Source organism: Branchiostoma lanceolatum, chromosome 5 (assembly GCF_035083965.1).
Source record: "Branchiostoma lanceolatum isolate klBraLanc5 chromosome 5, klBraLanc5.hap2, whole genome shotgun sequence".
Classification (NCBI taxonomy): domain Eukaryota; kingdom Metazoa; phylum Chordata; class Leptocardii; order Amphioxiformes; family Branchiostomatidae; genus Branchiostoma; species Branchiostoma lanceolatum.
The window spans coordinates 2,241,085-2,264,600 of record NC_089726.1 but is presented as its reverse complement, the minus strand read 5'-3'; the positions used below and the strand labels follow the sequence as shown (position 1 = coordinate 2,264,600).

The 23,516-nt window shown below is 41.4% G+C and overlaps 2 protein-coding genes across 6 annotated transcripts in view; one reads left to right on the top strand and one right to left on the bottom strand.

Moving 5' to 3' along the window:
• LOC136434367 (endosome/lysosome-associated apoptosis and autophagy regulator family member 2-like) overlaps positions 1 to 23,516 on the bottom strand; it is a 44,132-nt gene that overhangs the window by 2,987 nt on the left and 17,629 nt on the right. For 2 of the 5 annotated variants that reach the window (XM_066427149.1, XM_066427152.1), the window contains exons 18-26: positions 8,971 to 9,118; positions 8,353 to 8,456; positions 7,923 to 8,057; positions 7,169 to 7,287; positions 6,134 to 6,234; positions 5,993 to 6,027; positions 4,825 to 4,900; positions 4,098 to 4,180; positions 442 to 619 (exon numbers count right to left, since the gene is read on the bottom strand). In XM_066427149.1, coding sequence (XP_066283246.1) covers positions 442 to 619; positions 4,098 to 4,180; positions 4,825 to 4,900; positions 5,993 to 6,027; positions 6,134 to 6,234; positions 7,169 to 7,287; positions 7,923 to 8,057; positions 8,353 to 8,456; positions 8,971 to 9,118 — 979 coding nt within the window. Of the gene's footprint in view, positions 1 to 441; positions 620 to 2,879; positions 2,941 to 3,669; positions 3,747 to 4,097; positions 4,181 to 4,824; positions 4,901 to 5,992; positions 6,028 to 6,098; positions 6,235 to 7,168; positions 7,288 to 7,922; positions 8,058 to 8,352; positions 8,457 to 8,970; positions 9,119 to 23,516 lie in introns of those variants that run through there. The other 3 variants (XM_066427153.1, XM_066427154.1, XM_066427150.1) reach the window with 3 other exon arrangements.
• On the top strand, positions 12,483 to 16,705 carry LOC136434369 (leucine-rich repeat-containing protein 15-like). The gene is made up of 2 exons (XM_066427155.1): positions 12,483 to 12,564; positions 13,482 to 16,705. Exon 2 carries the CDS (start codon positions 13,497 to 13,499, stop codon positions 15,270 to 15,272), a length of 1,776 nt encoding a protein of 591 aa, XP_066283252.1. The 5' UTR covers positions 12,483 to 12,564; positions 13,482 to 13,496; the 3' UTR covers positions 15,273 to 16,705.

Sequence of the window (23,516 nt, the reverse complement as noted above, 5' to 3'; positions counted from 1 at the left end):
TCACGGGCCTAGTGTAAATAGACCGATACCATAGCTCCACCCACCTCCGTCAAAACGTAAAAAATTAGAACATAAAGATGCAAATATTTGACGGACATGCAGTCACTCTCTCATTGGTCAAACCGCTAGCTGATTGTGATGGACAGTCGGGATAAGTCTATTAGGGCTTGAATCTTGTATCATTTCTCACCACACAACGACATCGTATCTTCGCTCCTTTAATGTCGATATGTAACGGTAAAGTGTTATTGAAACTTACTATGTGTAGGAATGACTAGAATTGGAGTTTTTTCATTCAAGTTTCAAGCCTGATAAAATGCTCTGGATGCCTTTAAGTGCTAAGTGCTACATGAAGAAAGCAGCATTTGTATAATTTTCTGTAGGCTATCCGAGGCCATCACACCTGTAACTAATGACAATACTGGTGTTTAGAAAACTCACCGCCATCTTGGACTGCATCTTGTTCTTGAACTTGTTGAAGAGCGTGGAGGCGGAGTTCCCGCCCTCGTTGAAGATGACCTCGTCCTCGTCTTCCCCGTCGTCCATGCAGGACTCGACCTTGGGCAGTTCCCCCGGCTTGGTGGAGTTCTGCATCAGCCGCATGTACTTGTACTCAAGTCTGGGGGGGAGGGGGGTGAAAACAGCAGAGAAATCAGAGAAAACCTCAGCCAGTACATAACTGTCCTTATAATCATAGTAGGATTGGTCTGGACCAATCGTAGGGAATTACGCTGGAGGAAGTGACCTCTGACCTCCGCTCGTGCCACGCTCACAACGTGAAATCCGCCGCCTCGTGCGGCTGGCTCGCCTCCCTTGCAATGTTAACGCAGGGCCGCGGTGTGCAACCACAGTAGCGTGCGGGGACTCCCAGTAACGTTGTCCACCTGGATTCGCAGTTCTAAGCTAGAGTTTCACCCGAAGACTGATTCCGGCTGTCTCTACACTGTTCGTAATCTGTGGCGGCGTTCTGCAGCGAGGTTTCTTCATCAGCCTGGGACTGCACACCCGCCTGCCCCGTGTGAGTTTCCCCGACATATACATTCTGAGCCTTCATCAAGCCTCTCAACCTACCGTGCGACGTTTCCCAACTGCCGAGGCACACGAACCTGCCAAGAAACCTGCAGGTTGCCGTCCCACAATAGCGTATTTACAGAGAGTCTACAACGATCGGACCGACAGCCCCCCTCCCTCACTCAGTTCCCGCCCTTGAGGCGGGGTCTCGCGAGACTTCGGCCCGTGATTTGAGCAGCCATGTTTCTTCTCGCGAACCTAACAACTTATCCACGAGCTTCCACGAGCGGTAATTCCTCATCGCACGCCCTTCTCCCTTTCCACCCGTACCTACACGGTCTACAAGAATGCGGTGTGCATCTACAGCAGCGTACTCAAGGCCCCCCACTCCACGTCGATGCGACTTAACCTTCCGCTCCGACTCGGAGTCCGCGGCAGCGTCCTGCAGCGAGATCGTCATCAGCCTGGAATACCACGCACACCCGAAACTCTTGACTCTTTCCAGTAGAGTAGAATAGATTAGAGTAGTTTAGCACAGCTAGATTGACAGTTCATCAAGACCAGCTCCAGCTGCGTGCCGAAGACCCCCAGTACCCGCCCACGGCCCACTTCACAGTACTAAGTTAGAGACTCACGCCGACGTACCCTTTCCGGTTTGTCTCTACGCTGTTCGACAGTGCCCGGCCGGTGACGTCCTGCGGCGCGTTCTTCACCAGCCTTGGACACTTTTTTATGAACTTGAATATCTATAGCTACCTTCTAATTTAGATTCAGCACTACTACTACAACTAACTACTTTTCCGCTACGCGGTTTGGGGCCCTCACTACCCTCGGCTTGGCCTTTGATGTCTCTGTACAACCATTATAAGCCTCTACCACAGAGCAGTTTCACAGATTAAAGACATCACATGCCCCAAACCGCCTAGCTTTCTCCTTGTATTGTCTATGTGTACGTAAGTGTAATTATAGTAGGATTGGTCTGGACCAATCGTAGGGAATTACGCTGGAGGAAGCGACCTCTGACCTCCGCTCGTGCCACGCTCACAACGTGAAATCCGCCGCCTCGTGCGGCTGGCTCGCCTCCCTTGTTTGTTACCACCATCCCGCCCTTGCTGCAATCTCAACTTGTATCTTAAGAACTCATAAAATTGTTTAAACTTACCAACACTGTACGTAATACATTACAGTTTGTGTTGTGACCGCCAAGACCACAGTCTTTGGCCGTTGATGTCTCTGTACAACCATTATAAGCCTCTACCACAGAGCAGTTTCACAGATTAAAGACATCACATGCCCCAAACCGCCTAGCTTTCTCCTTGTATTATCTATGTGTACGTAAGTGTAATTCAGTTTGGGGGGAAGGGGGGCAAAATGACCTTGGGCAGTTCTCCCGGCTTAGTGGAGTTCTGCATCAGCAGCATGTACTTGTACTCAAGTCTGGGGGGGAGGGGGGTGAAAACAGCAGAGAAATCAGAGAAAACATCAGCCAGTACATAACTGTCCTTATAATCCAGTTTGGGGGGAAGGGGGGCAAAATGACCTTGGGCAGTTCTCCCGGCTTAGTGGAGTTCTGCATCAGCTGCATGTACTTGTACTCAAGTCTGGGGGGGAGGGGGGTGAAAACAGCAGAGAAATCAGAGAAAACATCAGCCAGTACATAAATGTCCTTATAATCCAGTTTGGGGGGAAGGGGGGCAAAATGACCTTGGGCAGTTCTCCCGGCTTGGTGGAGTTTTGCATCAGCTGCATGTACTTGTACTCAAGTCTGGGGGGGAGGGGGGTGAAAACAGCAGAGAAATCAGAGAAAACATCAGCCAGTACATAACTGTCCTTATAATCCAGTTTGGGGGGAAGGGGGGCAAAATGACCTTGGGCAGTTCTCCCGGCTTGGTGGAGTTCTGCATCAGCTGCATGTACTTGTACTCAAGTCTGGGGGGGAGGGGGGTGAAAACAGCAGAGAAATCAGAGAAAACATCAGCCAGTACATAACTAATCCAGTTTGGGGGGAAGGGGGGCAAAATGACCTTGGGCAGTTCTCCCGGCTTAGTGGAGTTCTGCATCAGCTGCATGTACTTGTACTCAAGTCTGGGGGGGAGGGGGGTGAAAACAGCAGAGAAATCAGAGAAAACATCAGCCAGTACATAAATGTCCTTATAATCCAGTTTGGGGGGAAGGGGGGCAAAATGACCTTGGGCAGTTCTCCCGGCTTGGTGGAGTTTTGCATCAGCTGCATGTACTTGTACTCAAGTCTGGGGGGGAGGGGGGTGAAAACAGCAGAGAAATCAGAGAAAACATCAGCCAGTACATAACTAATCCAGTTTGGGGGGATGGGGGGCAAAATGACCTTGGGCAGTTCTCCCGGCTTAGTGGAGTTCTGCATCAGCTGCATGTACTTGTACTCAAGTCTGGGGGGGAGGGGGGTGAAAACAGCAGAGAAATCAGAGAAAACATCAGCCAGTACATAACTGTCCTTTAATAATCCAGTTTGGGGGGAAGGGGGGCAAAATGACCTTGGGCAGTTCTCCCGGCTTAGTGGAGTTCTGCATCAGCAGCATGTACTTGTACTCAAGTCTGGGGGGGAGGGGGGTGAAAACAGCAGAGAAATCAGAGAAAACATCAGCCAGTACATAACTGTCCTTATAATCCAGTTTGGGGGGAAGGGGGGCAAAATGACCTTGGGCAGTTCTCCCGGCTTGGTGGAGTTTTGCATCAGCTGCATTTACTTGTACTCAAGTCTGGGGGGGAGGGGGGTGAAAACAGGAGAGAAATCAGAGAAAGAAACGACCTTGGAGAGTTCCCCTGGTTTGGTGGGGTACTGTAGTTCCCCTGAACACTGAACTTGACATACATTTGTCCATTTGTATAGCAGCTGTCCCTGACATTACTTGAATACCTGCTGGCCTAATATGATTAGCGAAGGAGGAAAAGGGCAGACAATGCACAACCTACATCAACAACTTGAAAAGGGATGCAGAACTTTGCTCACTCAGATGGAGGACAGAGCCGAGTGGAGAAGAAGAACCCATCGTTCCCAGTGTTGGCATCACTTAAGAGGTTCCAGTTAAAGGTTCAAGGTTGTTACTTACTTCCTGTTCTTCCTCCAGAAGTAGGCCAGCATACAGACCAGCAGGATGGAGCAACAGGTCGCCAGGCCGACTCCGATCTGGACCTGGAGAGGGGACAAACAACATTTTTTTAGGGTACAACCAAAAAAAAAAGGATTGCCTTCAAACTAAAATGAATGAAACCAAGGCATGAGTTCAAATTAAATCAACATTGTTTGCCCTTTAAATATGGAAAAAAAGAATTGTTATGAAGAAATAAAGCATGCATGGGTTCAAATTAAAGCCTATATAGCCCAACTCTTTTTTTGTCAAACACTTTTAGATGTATTGTAGTCAAACAGTAGTATAACAAAGGAATGGGAAACCTAAGAACAGCAAAGAAACTCAGAGAGCTACGGCTGTTCGCAGAAAAGAAGACACAGTGGAAAGAAATGAAGAAAGACTGAATGCAGCCAGAGGCTGTTTCCACAACCTCCGAGCCGCAGAATACAGTGGATCATCATCATCATCAGTAGTTTAGTGTCCACCTCTGTATTATTTTTCTGATTGATTAAAGCATTGAATCCTGTCTACTGTGACCATTTTCTTGTCCCTTGAGTGGTCACTATAGAACCAGTCAGATTTGACAGTAGATTATAATATAATGGAGAACTAAAAGACTTTTATTAAGACTCTGCAGGCTTAAGGTTTTTTTCACACAGATCTAGTCTTAAGGTTTTTTTCACACAGATCTAGTCCTATTACCCACCATGGGATCCCTGATGGAGAGAACATGGCATTTCTTGGTCTTGGTCGCCGGCAGGGCCACACCGTCACGACAGGTCCTGGAACACAACACACAATAAATACTAGGTCTTCATACCACACCACATGTACACCACGCCATACCGTACATGCACAAAAGTTAGAAGTTAGTCCTAGGGCCCTAGTTTGTTTAACTGGATGAAGAATAATACATATTACATGTGTGTGTGTGTAGCTTGTCATTTGAGAGGCTCCCTCCCAAATTAAAGTCAAGTAGTACATTTGTATGCAAGTCATCCCAATGAAGTGCACAGAGATGGCTAAAGTACTCACAGTTGCATAAAAAAAGACTTTAAAAAGTTTTAAAATGTTATTTGGGCTTTGGATGTATATTGAGCTCATTTGTCAGAACCAGACTGAATAATTCCTTCTTAGAACCATTGTCTAAGTGCTTTCCATACACAGGTTGCAGTCTTGGATCTATACCAGCGTTCCACCACCATGGCTTAATAAAACGAACAATCATGCTGACAGTTTTACCTGTACTCCGTCTGTGTCCAGAGGTGCTGTGTGACCTGCTTCCCATCCTTACACTGCCCCTCAATAGAACATCACAAACAAACAAACAAACAAACACCAGCTGTACCTGTACTCCGTCTGTGTCCAGAGGTGCTGTGTGACCTGCTTCCCATCCTTACACTGCCCCTCAATAGAACATCACAAACAAACAAACAAACAAACACCAGCTGTACCTGTACTCCGTCTGTGTCCAGAGGTGCTGTGTGACCTGCTTCCCATCCTTACACTGCCCCTCAATAGAACATCACAAACAAACAAACAAACACCAGCTGTACCTGTACTCCGTCTGTGTCCAGAGGTGCTGTGTGACCTGCTTCCCATCCTTACACTGCCCCTCAATAGAACATCACAAACAAACAAACAAACAAACACCAGCTGTACCTGTACTCCGTCTGTGTCCAGAGGTGCTGTGTGACCTGCTTCCCATCCTTACACTGCCCCTCAATAGAACATCACAAACAAACAAGCAAACAAACACCAGCCATACCTGTACTCGGTCTGTGTCCATAGGTACTGTGTGACCTCCTGTCCATCCTTGCACTGCCCCTCAATAGAACATCACAAACAAACAAACAAACAAACACCAGCTGCACCTGTACTCCGTCTGTGTCCAGAGGTACTGTGTGACCTCCTGTCCATCCTTGCACTGCCCCTCAATAGAACATCACAAACAAACAAACAAACAAACACCAGCTGTACCTGTACTCGGTCTGTGTCCAGAGGTACTGTGTGACCTCCTGTCCATCCTTGCACTGCCCCTCGATGCTGGTGAAGTCGCTCTCCGTGCAGAGCGGACAGGCCTGCTGCGTGTGCCACAGGAAGTGGAAGTCACATCCTGTGGGACAGACAAGAACGACATGACAGTCACAACTCGAAAGTTCATTCTGTTTTTTTTAAGTTTTTTTTTAACCAGTTTAGCTCAAATGAACAATGAACAGATGAGCTAATTTTCCACTGGTCTTGGAAGAAAAGACAGACGCTATTGTACAGTATTTACAGGTTCATTGTGCAGGGGAAATTCCCCTAGCTCTTTTCTACAAGCACAGTGAACAGTATACCACGTCCCGTCCTAAGACTGCAACCCTTTCTGGTAGCGTGCATGTCAGGTGAACGACACAGCCGGGATCGAACCCAGGGCTTCTACTAGTTCCAGAGGCAAGATCGCTAACCACTGGACTACGGATGCTATCTGTGTTTACTTGGTAGAAGTCATTCTGCATGAAAGTTGACAAAGGCAGGAGTTGGTCAGTCGAAAATTTGGGTAGGTGCAAATTGTTTGTGCTGCAAATTACTGAGTTTAACTTTGACCCAGAATAACAATTTCATGTGAGTTGCTTGTTGTGTGTTAATAGCCTCCGGTGACTTATGTCTTAAAGTGGCCCACCAGAGGACATCAAATTTTTTTCCATTTTTTTTTAACATGATTTTGAAGTACAGGGTCCCGTCATCAGGGAATTCTTGCTTACTAAATAGAAATATGAAAAAAAAAACTCAAAGAAAGTAGAGATTATTTGACCAACTTTATAAATGGGTGAGAGAGTGAAGAGAATTTGGAAATCTTAATTTCAATGTAAAAGACAAACGCAAATTTGCATTGAACATTGTATTAAAAATCTTCTGAACTTTAATTTTCCACATTTTCAACTGTGTCTGTTGAATTTTCTAATGATCTTTCAAGATTTTGCTGGTGAAGTGGAGAAGACCTGAGGAAGAAGTGATCTATCCCTTTAAGACTTGGCAGTTTTCTTAAGTTACAATGAAAGGCATACCTGTACATGTGCCAGTGGGACAGTTGCGTGGCAGTTCTATCTTCCCCTCCCCAGTCTGGGTGTAGTCACAGCGCAGGTAGATCAGGGTACGCCGGCCCTCCGGACACGCCATGGTGGACCTACAGGTGCAACAGATGGCATTAACAAATATTTAGACATTGTCATGGTAAAACTTGTAATACAGGGGATGAAATCCCTTTTTTCTTCTCTTAAAAAAAATTGTGATTCGTGATAAAGTCTCTATAACTTTTCAGCCTGCCAAATTGAATGCAGTTTACTAATAATAATAATATTTTTTTCTGCGATCTCAAAAATCCTTTGACGAAATTGCAGGTTGCTGTTTCAAATTATAGGTTACATGATTGTATATAATCTTATGTATTTATCAATAGATTTAAATTCCTGTTTAATTCCTATTTCACTAGTCTAGATCAATCTCTACAGCTTAGCTACATCAAAATCTGAGGATGCAAAAACTGTGACATGGTATGAGCCTGACAAAAAAATAATAATAATTTTACTATAATAATTATTAAGTCTTCCTTTTTCCTTTTTCATCCTGACGGACGATTGGTTCAGCGTAGCATGCAATATTGAATTTCTTAAACACTGTTCTTGAGTTGAGCCCTTGACGTGAACAAGAAGGCAGGGTATAGTGATGACAGCTTGCCTTGTACTAAGTCTATAATCTACAGAAACTGATACACAGGGACCACAAGTTTCTCACACATGCAAGTATACCCCCATGACTCACTTCTCGGACTGGAACTCGAACATGAGGTCGTGGATGCCGTCCTGCTCCGGTTCGAACAGGTCGACCATCTCGGACATGGCGGTCCCCGTGTTGTTCACCCCAGCAAGGGTCACGTTCAGCAGACGGTCCCCAAGACTGGGGAACAGGTTAAATATCAATTTAATGTTAAATGTTTTCACCAGAGTGTGTTGGTTTGAGAACAGGATTCTTAATAGTTCATGAAATGAAGACTGAGGGGTTGCATGACTGCTAGCTAGGAAGTCAAATTATAGCTTTTCACAATCATTCTTTTTTCAGTAATGAGCTTTTATATCACACTGGACCAAGCAGCCCAAGTAAAGGTGATTGGACCATAATGATTGATTGCTTGATTGATTGAGAGATTGACTGGTTGATTGATTGATTGATTGATTGATTGATTGATCCTTACCTGTCGGGCTGTGCAGAGATGACCTGAGCGATGCCCTTGTTGTTAGTAGGGATGATGGTGGAGCGACACACCATGCCTTTCACCACGTCTCCAACCTCTCCTGGCTGCACAGGATACAACAAGCAGTTTGGTTAACATTAATTAAAAAGTACATTTATATACCATGGCTGCAGAAACAATACATCTTGTTTCTAACTAATCTTATACCTTCTCATAATCAGGAAATGGAAATTAAAAGATTTAAACAGCCTGAGGAGTGCAGAGAAGGCTGCAGCAATTTTAGCTAACAGATTGAACATACAACACATATCTGTTCTAAAATTTAAAGCATAATGAGTTATCTTTAAGTTAGTCTATCTGTCACTTTGTTAAATGAAATTAAAGATGTATGTTTGCTACAAAAGCCTTTTAAATGAGATGAACAGATTAAGGGAAAAAATAAAACAGTCACACATCATCATTGCCTGGCCTGGGTACCATCCTCCGTAGATACTGCAGGCTCTATCTTTTCACTTGCTAAGTGCCACAGAAGGCGAGAGCCAGTGGTAACTACGGAGGATGGTACCCAGGGTAATGTCATCAACTGAAAGAAAACTTGAAGAAAAAAGTGAGCCTTACCCTGCTCCCCTGTCCCTCTACGGCTGTGATGTTGTCCAGACACGAGGCCTCCCCGATCCCGTTGTTGCCGCACAGCGACACGTTGAACTGGTAGAAGTACCGCGTGCCCATCGCTGTGAAGGTCGGGGCAGAGTGCACCGTGTGGAACCTGGGAGTAAACAAGAGCAAAACATTTGTTTCTGGGAAAGGAAAGTGATCTCAAACCAGTTTAGCTCATTAAAGAACTCAATGAACAGATGAGCTACTCTTCCACTGGTCATGACAGAGAAGACAGACGCTATGTACAGTATTTACAGGTTCATTGTACCAGGGAAATTCCCCTTAAGCTAGCTCTTTTCGACAAGCACAATTAACAGTGGACCACGGCTTAACGTCCCATCCTAAGGACTGCGATCCTTTCCGGTGAGCGACACAGCCGGGATCGAACCTGGGGCTTCTTTAAGTTCCAGAGGCAAGATCGCTAACCATGCACTGGACTATGCACGCTACCAAGAAAGCACTCTTAAAGCACTCAATGTTAAAGCAGCCTGTGGAGTCTTTAATAGCACCCAAGCTAGCAGTGTCTGTTGTAACCTCAGCGAGTTAGAAATGTTTTGTTCTTCTTTGCATTGAATTGGACTGAGGTTTGTGAGAAAGGACAGTCTGAGAGCACACTGCACTGTGCGGAACCTGGCAATCTGACAAGACAAACTATTTGTTTCTGAGTATGAAAGCACTCAATGACATGCGCCAAAAATAATTACTCAAGCAACAGTTACTGGATAAAATTTTGAAACAGTCAGACGTTTCAGACAGCATCCACTGTCTTTCGTCAGTGACTATATAACTGCAACAGTCCTCTGGAACAGCCTTCCTGCGGACGTGGTAGCAGCTGAGACTGTCAATTCCTTCAAATCCAGACTTTTAGCTAGACACCTACTGCATGGAAGGTTCTGGAGTGTTTGCCCACATAGACTCTGAGAACACCAGGTTTTATACCAAAACTCTGAATAGATATGTTAATGAGGTAAAGGCAATTTAGGATGTCTTGAAGTAGTCTTTAAAAGAAGATTAATTCAAGACAAAGTTTTATGCCAATGGTTCAATTAGCTACTGTTGTTCTAGTACAGTAAAACAGTAACCAGATGTTGTTTGTCAGTTGGGGGGGGGGGGGGTGTAGCGCATTATCCCAAGTTCCTGAAAGTTCCAGATGTGGATGACATGAACTTGACATGTTTACATACCAGAGTCTTGCCCATGTAAACAGAAGGGCCTCAGATCTATCCAAGCTGTGGCATTTTTCGCAAACTGCGCAGTTACATGCAGAGTTTGCCGTGCCAGGGACCACTGCCATTAGGTGCGACTTCCTTGACTGTTTTATAAGTCTTCCAACCAGGTACGCCCTTCCAAGTTGAACTAAAGGCTAATTCAGTCTCACTGTAGGATTGACCTGGAGATTTCTTCAGGCAACTGTCTCTGGGTAAGTCTTATGTTTGGGACTCTTCCGCTTGAAAGGAAGGCTATTCGTTTAGAATGAATTGTGCAATTTGGGGATTGTACATTATGGATTTATTTTGTACATGAAAGTTTTTTTTACATTTCTTCTCATCTGTAAATAAGCACTTTTAAGAGACAACTAATGTGTAACAAGAGTTCTACGACCTCATACCTTCGTCAAATGATTTTGACCTTTATGACTGACGTATTAGGAGTGTTTTTAATCAATCATCAATCATACCAGTTGATCCTCTTCACCCAAATAACATAAGTTGTCCAAACCTCCTTGTTATGACTATGAGCTTAACAAAGAAGGTTATGCTAACATTTATCATCAATTATGCAAATAAGCTCCCTCCTTATTAGCATAATTTGATTCAATGGTGTTCACATTCACACAACTTCCTAATGCCACAAGTATGAAATTGCCGTCATTTACTAGTATGGAATTATAGTAGTTTCTCATTAATTATGCTAATTAGGCCCACATTTGCATATTTCCTATCTATCAACATTCCTCTCTTCCTTAGTTACAAATGTCACATATTTGAATAGTCATATCATGGAACACAGCAGATTTTTAAAATTGCCTCATTAATCATGCGAGTTAGAATTTGATTTGCATAATTATCATCCAATCATACAAAGCATCACGTAAGCTATCTACATACCAAAAATCATGACCATCCATCAAGACCATCTCGAGTTATAGTTTTTCTCATTATTTATGTCAATGAGGTTCTCATTTGCAAAGCTGATATCTATTAATATTTCTCTCTTCCTCAGTTACATATGTCACATGTTTGAGAGTCCTATCATGGAAATTGATGGATGTATAAACTTTCCTCATTAATTATGCAAATTAGATACTGATTTGCATAATAAGTATCTAATCATGTACATCAGCACTCAAGCTATGTACTTACAAAAATTTATGACCATCCACCAAGCCCTTCTTGAGTAATTCCCTTTTCCAAGTCTGAAGCAAAACCTGCCCCTGCTATAGCCAACCCATAGGTCTGCTTGGAGACTACCTTACCAATGCCTACAGCTGGCTGACAGCCAATTTGTGTAACTGACGTTTCCTGCCTTCAACATGACCCCTCATGACCCCTACCCCTATCCATGACGCCTTGGAACAACACAGCCAACACGTACACATACTTCAGCATACAATATAACACATTTTTACACTTTTCTCGTTAATTATGCAAAACACTTCGCCCAAAATCTAATCATCTTGAGATTTCCCACATACACACCGACACACCAACTACGACAACAAACCATCCAGGCCTTCTCGACTTATTCTGTTCACTAACAGACACACAGACAAGCATCATCGAATAACCTTCTCGACGAAACTTCGTCGACGAAGGTAATGACCACTGTTGTCTCCGATGACTGAAAATATGAAGAAAATACAACAGAATTAAGCCAAAAAGAATGTTTAACTTATTTTTTTCTTCTCATTTCCTTGTCAGAAACACATGGGAATAGAATAAATATACCCTTAGTATGTATGCCAGGAGTAGCATAAGTGCATGTGTAAGACCCACTGAGTTCATATATATTACTAAGTCGCTAATAATAAGACGAACAACATTTAGTTACTATTATAATGTTACAGTTAGCTAATTGAACTATTGGCATAAAACTTTGTCTTGAATTAATCTTCTTTTAAAGACTACTTCAAGACATCCTAAATTGTCTTAATTATAATTATAATAACTGTTGGATCAACTGGTAGCTGTTGGATATGCGCTTTAGACACCTGCAGGTGTGGAAGTACAAAACATGTATGCAACTCGGGCCATTTGGCTCTGAATGCGACTTGCACAACTTAGTATGAACATGGTCTAAGACTGCTTAAAGCCAATACCAAGTAAGCTATTATTATTAAGCTATAAGATAATAAAAAACAAAGTACAAAGTAAGATTATTCAGTAAAGCAAGATTATGTCAAAGCTGTGTGTTACATGCAATGAAGGAACAGCTATCCCAAACACAAACCTATGTCTTATTCCACAGGTCCTGCAACAGTTCTTAGAAGAAGTAGAAGTCTTTCTCCACTTGTTGAGAACAGCCAAAAATTTCTGTCAAGCTTAAACCTCACTGGTATGTTGTTGTTTTTTTCTTTTTCTGTAGACAACATTGGTCTATCATCTTTGTTGACTTAATAACCATGCAAATCTATTGTGTAAGTTGTGTAAAAGTCTTTTAAAGCCATTATGTTCAAAACACAGATAGTTTTACAGTGAAGAACAAATTTAAAGAGTATTTTTCTAGTTTTTAAAGATGTAATCAAATCTGGGGTTTTAATTTACTCTTTGAAGTTGTTGCAGAAAGAAGGGCTAAATCTTTTCATTCTTAAAAAAAACATTAACTCCTCATTATACATGTAAGCCAGTAAGGAATTTGAAACAAAAAAGTCATGCATTTTCCCAAATGAATAGACAAGTTGTGTTTTGCCTCTTTTTGTCATACCCTGAGGAAAATGTATTTAGTATTTTCATGTGTTGATATTAATATCAAAGTTAGGTACCATTACTGTTTTCATTTCAATCAATTTTCTACAACTGCTATGAATTGATAGCCTGAGTACCATCCTCCGTAGTGACCGCTGGCTAAAAAAAAAATCATTCAGGCAAGCTCTATAGTTATTACTTCCCATTTGGGTGGTTGTTTGGTATTTGGGCTGTACCATTGCAGCACTGGTCAAGGGGTGGTATGATTTCTAAAAATCTTTGTTTTTAAGAAGGATAACTTCATGATAAACCATGCACTTTAGGAAAGTAAAGAAATTGCTAGAATGTTAGAAAGTGAATAAGGACTTAATTCTAAATTATCCCAACAAAGATTCCTATGGGTTGATTAATGAGTACACACTACAATGTTGTAACTGGTAAATGATAAGTCATCATGTCATTGAGAAACTTTATTTTTAAAAAATATTGCAAAAGAAGAGTGCTTTCATGTTGTACATCGTGTATACAGAGTTTTGTTCTAATCATTGGACAGTATTCTTACATCAGGGCACAGACAACACCATGGGTGAAAAGCTGACAGGGATGCTGTTATCCCTTCTGATCATCCTGAAGGTGTTTGGATCAACAGAAGCTGCCTGCAGCATTACAGGTTCCTGGGCTGACTGCAGAAGCCGGGGCCTCACCAGTGTTCCTCAGAACCTGCCGACAGGCATCACTCGCTTACATTTGCTGAATAATCTAATCACAACATTAAATCAGTCTGATTTCTCACAGTATGGCAGCTTGACACGTCTTGATCTAACACACAATCAAATTGCCACAATCAATAGCCAGGCATTCTATAACTTGTCAGATTTGATCTATTTGGATCTTCTAGGGAACCACCTGTCAAGCCTCAGATCTGACATGTTTACAGGGCTGGGAAACTTGCAGACCCTTTACCTGCACAATAATGAGATCAGTGACATTCAGGCTGGAACTTTCAATTCAACACCACAACTGACAGACGCACTGTCCCTGTCTCAGAACATGTTAACAAACCTCAGACCTGACATGTTTACAGGCCTGGGAAACTTGAAAGACCTTTGGCTGTCCAATAATGAGATCAGTGATATTCAGGCTGGAACTTTCAGTTCAACACCACATCTGACATACTTGGGTCTGCATCAGAACAAGTTAACAAACCTCAGATCTGGCATGTTCACAGGGCTGGGAAACTTGGAGACCCTTCGGCTGTACAATAATGAGATCAGTGATATTCAGGCTGGAACTTTCAGTTCAACACCACAACTGAGAGGGTTGCACCTGTATCAGAACAAGTTAACAAACCTCAGATCTGACATGTTCACAGGGCTGGGAAACTTGCACAACCTTAACTTCTACAGTAATGAGATCAGTGACATTCAGGCTGGAACTTTCAATTCAACACCACAACTGAGATGGTTGTACCTGTCGAACAACACACTTACAGCCCTAAAAGCAGAGATGTTTACAATACTTTCATCAATCTCTACTGTAAACATTGACAACAACCCCTGGCAGTGTGACTGTAGGATGGTTCCCTTCAGGCAAAAGATGACTGGGTCTCATTCATTTGAAAACCAGATCACATGTGAAGGACTAAGTAACTTCCATGGGCAAAAGCTTAAAGATATCAGTCCTGAAGAGCTGATGTCAGACTGTGAAGAACCAACCATACTGAGGTTTGGGAGGAGTGACAATAACACAGTGGTAGAGGGGGAGACTCTCCATTTGGTCTGTGAAGCTTCAGGAATCCCCACACCAGACATCACAGTCATTCTCCCATCTGGACTGAACGCAACTGCTGAGTCAGGTGGGAGGGTGACTGTGGATGTGAGTGGTGCCATCACCATAACCAATGTTACTGCATCAGATGCTGGTTCGTACATCTGTACTGCTGGAAGTTTTGTTAACTCAACATTTGCCACGCTGGTTATAAATGTCCAGCTGAAAGTGACAACTGTTACAGGGTCACCAGTATCTTCACCTCTTGCTATGACCAGCACCTTAAACAAAATCAGCTCTGGATACCATGAATCTGCTCCAACTGTCTCCATACCCCTTCTCTATACCTCTGTACCTTCAAAACAACCTGAATCTGCTCCCAGCTTCCCCCTGCCTGTTCTCATCGGCTGTGTGTGTGGTGCAGTAGTTATCACGGCCCTACTTGTTACCATCATTCTCACAATCTGGCACAAGGAGACCAGGTCAAAACGTTTTCATTTGAGCTCAAATTCAGATGAAGAGGAGTATGAGGATGCAATTCCTCTGTCACAAAAACCACATACAGATAACATTGCAGACCACAAAGAGTAGGTTGACAGGTTTGAACATGAATATGAGGTTATACCTCCTTCCCCTCCCCCTAGAAACTCAAATGTGTCAGGTCCACTGTCTGATGACCAGAATGGGTCAGCAGCTGCACATGGTGCTGATTCTGCACAGGGAGTCATGGATGAGGAGGAGTATGAGTCAGTTAAAGATGATCCTCAGTATGAATACAGCCATGCAACAGCAGCTGTTAAAGATACTGAAAAAATTGTAGACTGAGGTAATCATGGATCCAGATGACTACCTGTCGTTTGTAGTTACTGAAAAAGACAAGTCACAGCTCGACAAATGTGAGAATAGCCAGATGACCGCAGCTGCTAAAGAGTCTGCAGCTGGTCCACAGGGTATCTTGGATGAAAATGAAGATGAGTGGGTAACTGAAAATGATGATCCTCAGTCCCACAAGTATGAAAACAGGCTGGTGATAGCAGCTGCTAAAGATGCTGAAACTGTTCAGGTGATCACGGATGATTGTCTGTCTTTTGACATTAACACCGAAAAAGACAACACACAGCCAAACAAATGTGAGAACAGCCAGGTGATCGCAGCTGCTAAAGATGCTGCAGCTGCCCCACAGGTTATAAGGCATGAGAATGACAATGATTCGGCTGATAATCAGACACAGGAGGACAACCAAAATGACCCAGCAGCTGTCCATGGTGCTGATACTTCAGACCATTACCAACAACTGAGGAATGAACCCCTTGAGCAGCAGCACACCTACACATCCCTTCTGCCTGACGATTCATGATTCCCCAAATCTATCAGAAGTTTTTCCTCAATTAAAGTCATAACCCAAAACAGCTGAGGGACAAAAACTTGAGAAAAACTTCAAAATGCTATGTTATGTTTTCTTAAGTCCAAGTACTAGGCACAAATTGAAGGCCTGCATAATGTCTGGCAGAAAGTTTGAAAGTTGTGGTGTAGAATTGCAAAAAAAATTATTGTACAAAATGAGCATTTTCAGGTCAATTGATAGTTAAAATGATGTTTTTTATCCAGCCAAACAAAAGATTTTAAAAAAGGAATAATTTGAAAAAGCAGAGATGCTTATCCTAATATTTCAGCAATAAGCAGTCTAACTGAAATGCCCTGTTTATACTAAGTATTCTGTGTATTCTAAATGAAGTATAATAAGTTGTTTGTATGGTATATATATGATCTGTATGGGATTTTAGATTGTACAGGATTGTGTATTATGCAGAATTATGTATTATGCAGGATTACGTATGATGATCATTATAATTAGATCTAAGTTGTTTGCACAGTATCATCCATATCATTATATGGGTCTATAATCAAAGGATGTAGAACAATGTAAGTCAATACATGTGCAAGATGTCAAATCTTTTAATAATTAACCATATCAATGAAGAAACTGGTTAGTTTATAAGAACCTTAAGTTTATATACCTGGGACTAAATGGGGTTTATATACCTGGGATAACCTTTTTTAAGTGTAGTAATGACTACTGAGACTGAGGTATAGATTGATGGATAAATATTAGATATATTATATAAATATTGTTTATCAATAACCAGTTTAAAGCTTATATACCTGGGACTAAATGGATAACCTTTTTTAAGTGTAGTAATGACTACTGAGACTGAGGTATAGATTGATGGATAAATATTAGATATATTATATAAATATTGTTTATCAATAACCAGTTTAAAGCAATCACCTGTCAACATTTAAACCACAGTTATAAATGATGCACCTGCAAAAGAAGTTTTAAAAAATCATATATTGCTGTCAAGGATGTACATATTACATAATATTGACCAGTAATTTAGCCTGTCATCTTTTTCTCATATCAACACTGTGGTCCATGGATTTATACATGATGTATACATCAAGGTTGTTAAAGAATAGAATCTAATGCTTACATGTTTGATATTAGAATGTCAATACAATATGTATTGAATTTCATTGTACAATTCAACCTCAATATATGACTGTGATCATATTCAAGATTGTTTTGTGTAAAGCTATGAAATATCTATACCAGTGCAGATATCTGTTCTTGTTTTTTTGCTGTTTTTTGCAATGTAATGTATTGTACTACATGTACAGAATCGTTTGTGAGTTGGATAGCTCTGAATCTGGAATGTTCAAGTTCTGCAGCTTGTCTTTATATTTAGAATATTATTAGCATGCCTACAATGTTCACTAACATTATTATTCGCATCAGGATCAACTTGCAATTTACCAAGTAAACTTTCCACAGTACATGTACAGTAGGATTCTGATATGGTCTATATACATGTATATAGTATGCAGGGGTTCATCTAAATCAGGAAAGAGGGGCACTGCACCCTCTTGTTTCAGCCCAGTGCCCCCTTGTTGAATTTAGCTTTTAGCTTATTATCCAGCATACAGCCGTCACTCAGCAATAGATTCTTCAATAAATACATAGAATTCGCTCCCTTGCCTATGTGTGCTCCCTCTTGTTCAATTTTTCTAGAAAAACCCCTGGTATGTAATGAAAGAATATCTTACCCTACTTCTAAATGGGTCACATTTTATATAGTCGATCAAATGTTACTCATCATCATCTGACATGCTCTATGATTACATACTATTAGTTGTAGCATAAAACATTGTATAAAGTTTGACGTGTAAGGTTGATACTTTTTTATCACATCATTTTCATAAGATGCCTGATATAATGATGTAGTGTGAATTCAAATGCAGGCAATAAAGTCTGTGAAAAACTCAATGGAAATGTTCTGTAATCTTCTTAGCATTGGACTGCAAGTGACAACTTCTCTTGTAACTTAAGTGATCCTTTTGATTTATCGATCATTGATATAATGATCAAAATTATCATTTTCATTAAATTTTGTAACCAGGAAAATGTACAATTCAAATTTCATCAACTTCCAACTTCAAACATGTGGCGCCACATTCTCCCAGGTGACAGTTTTAAAAAACACACCAGATGGTGAATAGGGTGGCGCCCATCTCCATTTCTGGAGCCCTTGGGCCACACAAATCTGTGCAATCACTACAGCAGGGGGCTCATACACAAAAAAAATTGCTGGCACACACCATGTATATACCTTTAATTTACAAAATTGCATATTTACAACTCATAATATCATTTTCCTTTTGATTACCTAACAGTCATGCTAAGGTTTATATAACAGTCGTTCTTTTAATAATGGGGCTATATTGTTTTCCCTCATTCGTACATTTTGATCGTCAAGTAAGGCTATATATTATTATTATAACTATATTGTAACTATATTTCCAATTATTCTAATGTAAAGCTTGTCATAAGTTGACTAAATGAGATTTGTTTTCCATCCTCAACAAAAACACTTCATTAATTTTAGCTATTGCCCCAACTGTCAAGATCACGGGTATGAGTTTCAGCTCCTCCCATGTATACATACCAGAGCTTCACCAATGCGAACAGAGCAGTCAAGGTATCCGCCCTTGGGGGGAATTTTTGTGCAAGGCGAAACGAGCTGCGCAGTTACAGGGTTTTCTGTGCCAGGTACGAACGGCACAGGTGCGACTTCCTTGACTGTTTTATGTCTTCAGACCAGACGTCCAACTAAATGCCATTTCAGTCTGTAGGATATTGACTTGAAGATTTCTTCAGGACACTATCTGTGGGTAAGTCTTCATCTTTGTCTTATGTTCAGGACCGTGCTGCTTGTAAAGAAAGCTAACATTGTCCAGATGAATTGTGGAATTTGGGATTGACCTGGTATTGTTACTGTATGTTGTATTTTTGTAAATTTCAAACTTTGTGATATTTTGGCCATAAATTAACACTTTGAGTGGGGCAACTTGTTAGCTACGATGTGCTTGAAAAAAAAAATACACCTGATAACTGATAACATTCAAGAAATGCAACGAAATGACGCCAGCATCGATTTTTTCTGCTCATTTCCTTGTCAGGAAGACCTGAATAGAATCACAGGTACAGGTATGACAGGGAGCAGCAAGGGGGTAAGACTCCTTTAGTTAGCAATATCATTATTAGACAATAAAAAAAACTTGTTTAACTTTTTAATTAGATTGTTGAAGAGCGATTCATATTAACATTTGCGGTAGTTTTATGTTCGCGGTTTTCACGGTGAACCTTCAGCGCAAACTTAAAACCACCGCAAAGCTTTTTGCCCCCCTAGTATTACTGTAATCCTACTATAGTATAATTGTTTCAAACGCGAACTTAAAACCACCGCGAAAACTCCATTTTCTCCCCAACGTGAAATAAAAACCATGCAAACTTAAATGCATTTACAGTAACTCAATTTAAATCAAGGAACAGGTACCCAAAGCTCATTCTTGCGTCTTACACTACAGGAACAACTGAGAAGAAACGACTTTCACGTCTTGGCAAGAAAGGCTAAATATATTCTGTCAAGCTTATACGTCACAGGTAAGGTTTTTTTTAGACAATATGGGTCAATATATCCTTGCTGTACAATCCTGTATATGAAGTCTAACTGCGGTTAGTTCAAAACACAGATTGTTTCTTAAAGACAGTGAAAGTACAATAAGACTATTTTTCTAGTTTTGTAAGAAACTTTTGTGTGATCGAAACCTGCCTGTCTCTTAAGAACAAAATTTGTTTCATGGTATCAAAAAGAAGGGCTTTTTTCATTTAAAAAAATACTCCTCACTTCGTCAAATGTAAGTCACTATGGAAACATGCATTTTTTCAATCACCAAGTTGACGTGTTTCTGCTCTTTCTGTCATATCCTGGAGAACATTTTTCATGTGTTGATAAATTGAAAAATAGGTACCGTTACATATCGTTTTTATTTGAATTGATTTCATGACCAAAATGTATTGAGGCCAGTTCTATATGTTTCCTCCTTCCTTCCCACTTGGGTGGTTGCATGGCATGTGGCTGTACCATTGCAGCACTGGTCAAGGGGTGGTATGACAATCAGTACTAAAAATCTTTGTTTTCAAGAAGGATAACCTCATAATAATTATATAATCATGTAACTTAGGAAGGACTAATTGAAACTGTTCAAATTGAGGCATTCTTATTACTATATACATGTAGTATTTTATACAACTATGACTATCGTAATAAGTGGGAAATGACTTTTTTATGATCTTCTGCATAGTGGGAAATAAATTTAGTGTTACATGCAAATCATGCTAATAAGGATGCCATTTGAAAGTTTAATGACAAACTAATAAATAGTATACTTGATTCATGAATATGATCAGGTGGCAATATCGTTGTTTTGATAAACTTCTCATTTGGGAAAAATTGAGAGGAAATTTTGTAATAGTACATGTATCTAAAAAAGCTTAATGTGTAATACATATTATTATGACATCTACAAAAATTATTGTAACAATTTATATCCGTCTTATGTCAGGGCACACAAAATATCACTGTTTTGATGATAAATGTCTATGAGGACACACTACAATCCTTTTCAAATGATGAGAATTTCGTCACAACAAAAATCTCAATTGAGAAAATTTTGTCAGTGGAAATTTTGTGTCTAAAAGAAGACTAATGTTATACATAATTATATTTACTCTCTATTGGAAATAATTTCTACCCTTCTTCAGGGCACAGAGAACAGCATGGTTGAAAAGCTGCTGTTATCCCTTCTGATCATCCTGAAGGTGTTTGGATCAACAGAAGCTTCCTGCAGCATTACAGGTTCTACTGCATACTGCCGCAACCAGAACCTCACTAGTGTTCCTCAGAACCTGCCAACAGGCATCACTCACTTAGATTTGGGAAATAATCTAATCACAACATTAGGTCGATCTGATTTCTCACAGTATGAAAGCTTGACACGTCTAGATCTAACTAACAATCGAATTGCCACAATCAACAGCCAAACGTTCTATGACCTGTCAGATTTGATCACTTTGGATCTTCAAGGAAACCGCCTGTCATACCTCAGTTCTGACATGTTTACAGGGCTGGGAAACTTGTGGACCCTTTACTTATACAATAATGAGATCAGTGATATTCAGGCTGGAACTTTCATTTCAACATCACAACTGAGAATCTTGTACCTGCAGCAGAACAAGTTAACAAACCTCAGATCTGACATGTTTACAGGGCTGGGAAACTTGCAGAACCTTATCTTGTACAATAACGAGATCAGTGATATTCAGATTCAGGCTGGAACTTTGAGCTCAACACCAATTCTAACAACCTTATCCCTTGGTAACAACAAGTTAACAAACCTCAGATCTGACATGTTCACAGGGCTGGGAAACTTGGAACACCTTAGCCTGTCCAATAATGAGATCAGTGATATTCCTGCTGGAACTTTCAGTTCAATACAACTGAGAACCTTGTACCTGAGTCAGAACAAGTTAGCAAACCCCAGATTTGACATGTTCACAGGGTTGGGAAACTTGGAGACCCTTAATTTGGATAGTAATGGGATCAGTGACATTCCCGCTGGAACTTTCAATTTAACACCACAACTGAAATCCTTGCACCTGGCTAATAACAAGTTAGCAAACCCCAGATCTGACATGTTCACAGGGCTGGGAAACTTGCAGAACCTTCAGCTTGACAATAATGATATTTGTGACATTCACGCTGGAACTTTCAGTTCAACACCACAACTAACAAACTTGGGCCTGGCTAATAACCAGTTAACAAACCTCAGATCTGACATGTTCACAGGGCTGGGAAACTTGGAGATCCTTCAGCTGTACAATAATGAGATCAGTGATATTCAGGCTGGAACTTTCAATTCAACACCACAACTGAGATTGTTGTACCTGAGTCAGAACAACTTAACAAACCCCAGATCTGACATGTTTACAGGGCTGGGAGACTTGGGACACCTTTACTTACACAATAATGAGATCAGTGATATTCAGGCTGGAACTTTCAATTTAATACAACAACTGAGATGGTTGTACCTGAGTCAGAACAACTTAACAAACCTCAGATCTGACATGTTCACAGGGCTGGGAAACTTAAGGTTCCTTCACTTATACAGTAATGAGATCAGTGATATTCAGGCTGGAACTTTCAATTCAACACCACAACTCCTAGAGTTGCACCTGTACCAGAACAAGTTAAGAAACCTCAGATCTGACATGTTTACAGGGCTGGGAAAATTATGGTACCTTGACTTAAACAACAATGAGATCAGTGATATTCAGGCTGGAACTTTCAATTCAATTTTACAACTGAGAATCTTGTACCTACAGCACAATAGGCTTACAGTCTTAAAAGCAGAGATGTTTGCAGAACTGTCACCACTCTCTGCTGTAATCATTGACAACAACCCCTGGCAGTGTGACTGTAGGATGCTTCCCTTCAGGCAAGAGATGACCGGGTCTCATTACTTTGAAAACCAAATCACATGTGAAGGACCGAGTAACTTTCACTGGGAAAAGCTTCAAGACATCAGACCTGAAGATCTGACCTGTGAAGAACCAACCATAGTGAGGTTTGGGAGGAGTAACAATAAAACAGTGGTAGAGGGAGAGACACTTAATTTGGTCTGTGAAGCTTCAGGAATCCCCACACCAGACATCACAGTCATTCTTCCATCTGGACTGAATGCAACTGTTGAGTCAGGAGGGAGGGTGACTGTGGATGTGAATGGTACCATCACCATAACCGATGTTACTGTAGCAGATGCTGGTCTGTATGTCTGTACTGCAACAAGTCCTGTTGGCTCAACATCTGCCATATTGGTTGTAGACATCCCAATGAAAGTGGCAACAACAGGTCCAGTAACTACAGTGGCCAGAACTGGTACCTCCCCTGTAGTGACACCAGTGCAACTTCAACCTGCCCACAGCTTCTCCCTGCCTGTTCTCATTGGCTCTGTGTGTGGTGCAGTAGCAGGCACTGTCCTCGTTGTTGGCATCATCCTCACAATCTGGTGCAGGAGGAAGACTCAAAATCGTCCCTCAGGCCCAGCTCCCCCAGTTGTTTTCAGTAATGCCTCGGCTATTGCCACAATCAGTGGGCATGATCATACATGGCAGGGTGGGGACCTGGCCACAAGTGAATTCTTGAATGCCAGAAACTCAGGACCAGGGCGTGCTGCCTCTGATGTTCTCGAGTATGAAGATGTACTGCCGCCAAGAAACACAGGGCCTTACAAGGCAGATATGAGTCAACAACCTGCTATATATGAGTCCCTTGGACCCAGGCAACAATCAGCTAAATACCAGTCCCTTAGACCCAGACAACAACCAGCTGAGTACCAGTACTAGTCCTTAAGTCCAAACAGAAACAGAGTTCC

Coding starts and splice junctions, on each gene's coding strand:
- LOC136434369 (XM_066427155.1), top strand. CDS start 13,497: ATGGGTGAAAAGCTGACAGGGATGCTGTTATCCCTTCTGATCATCCTG.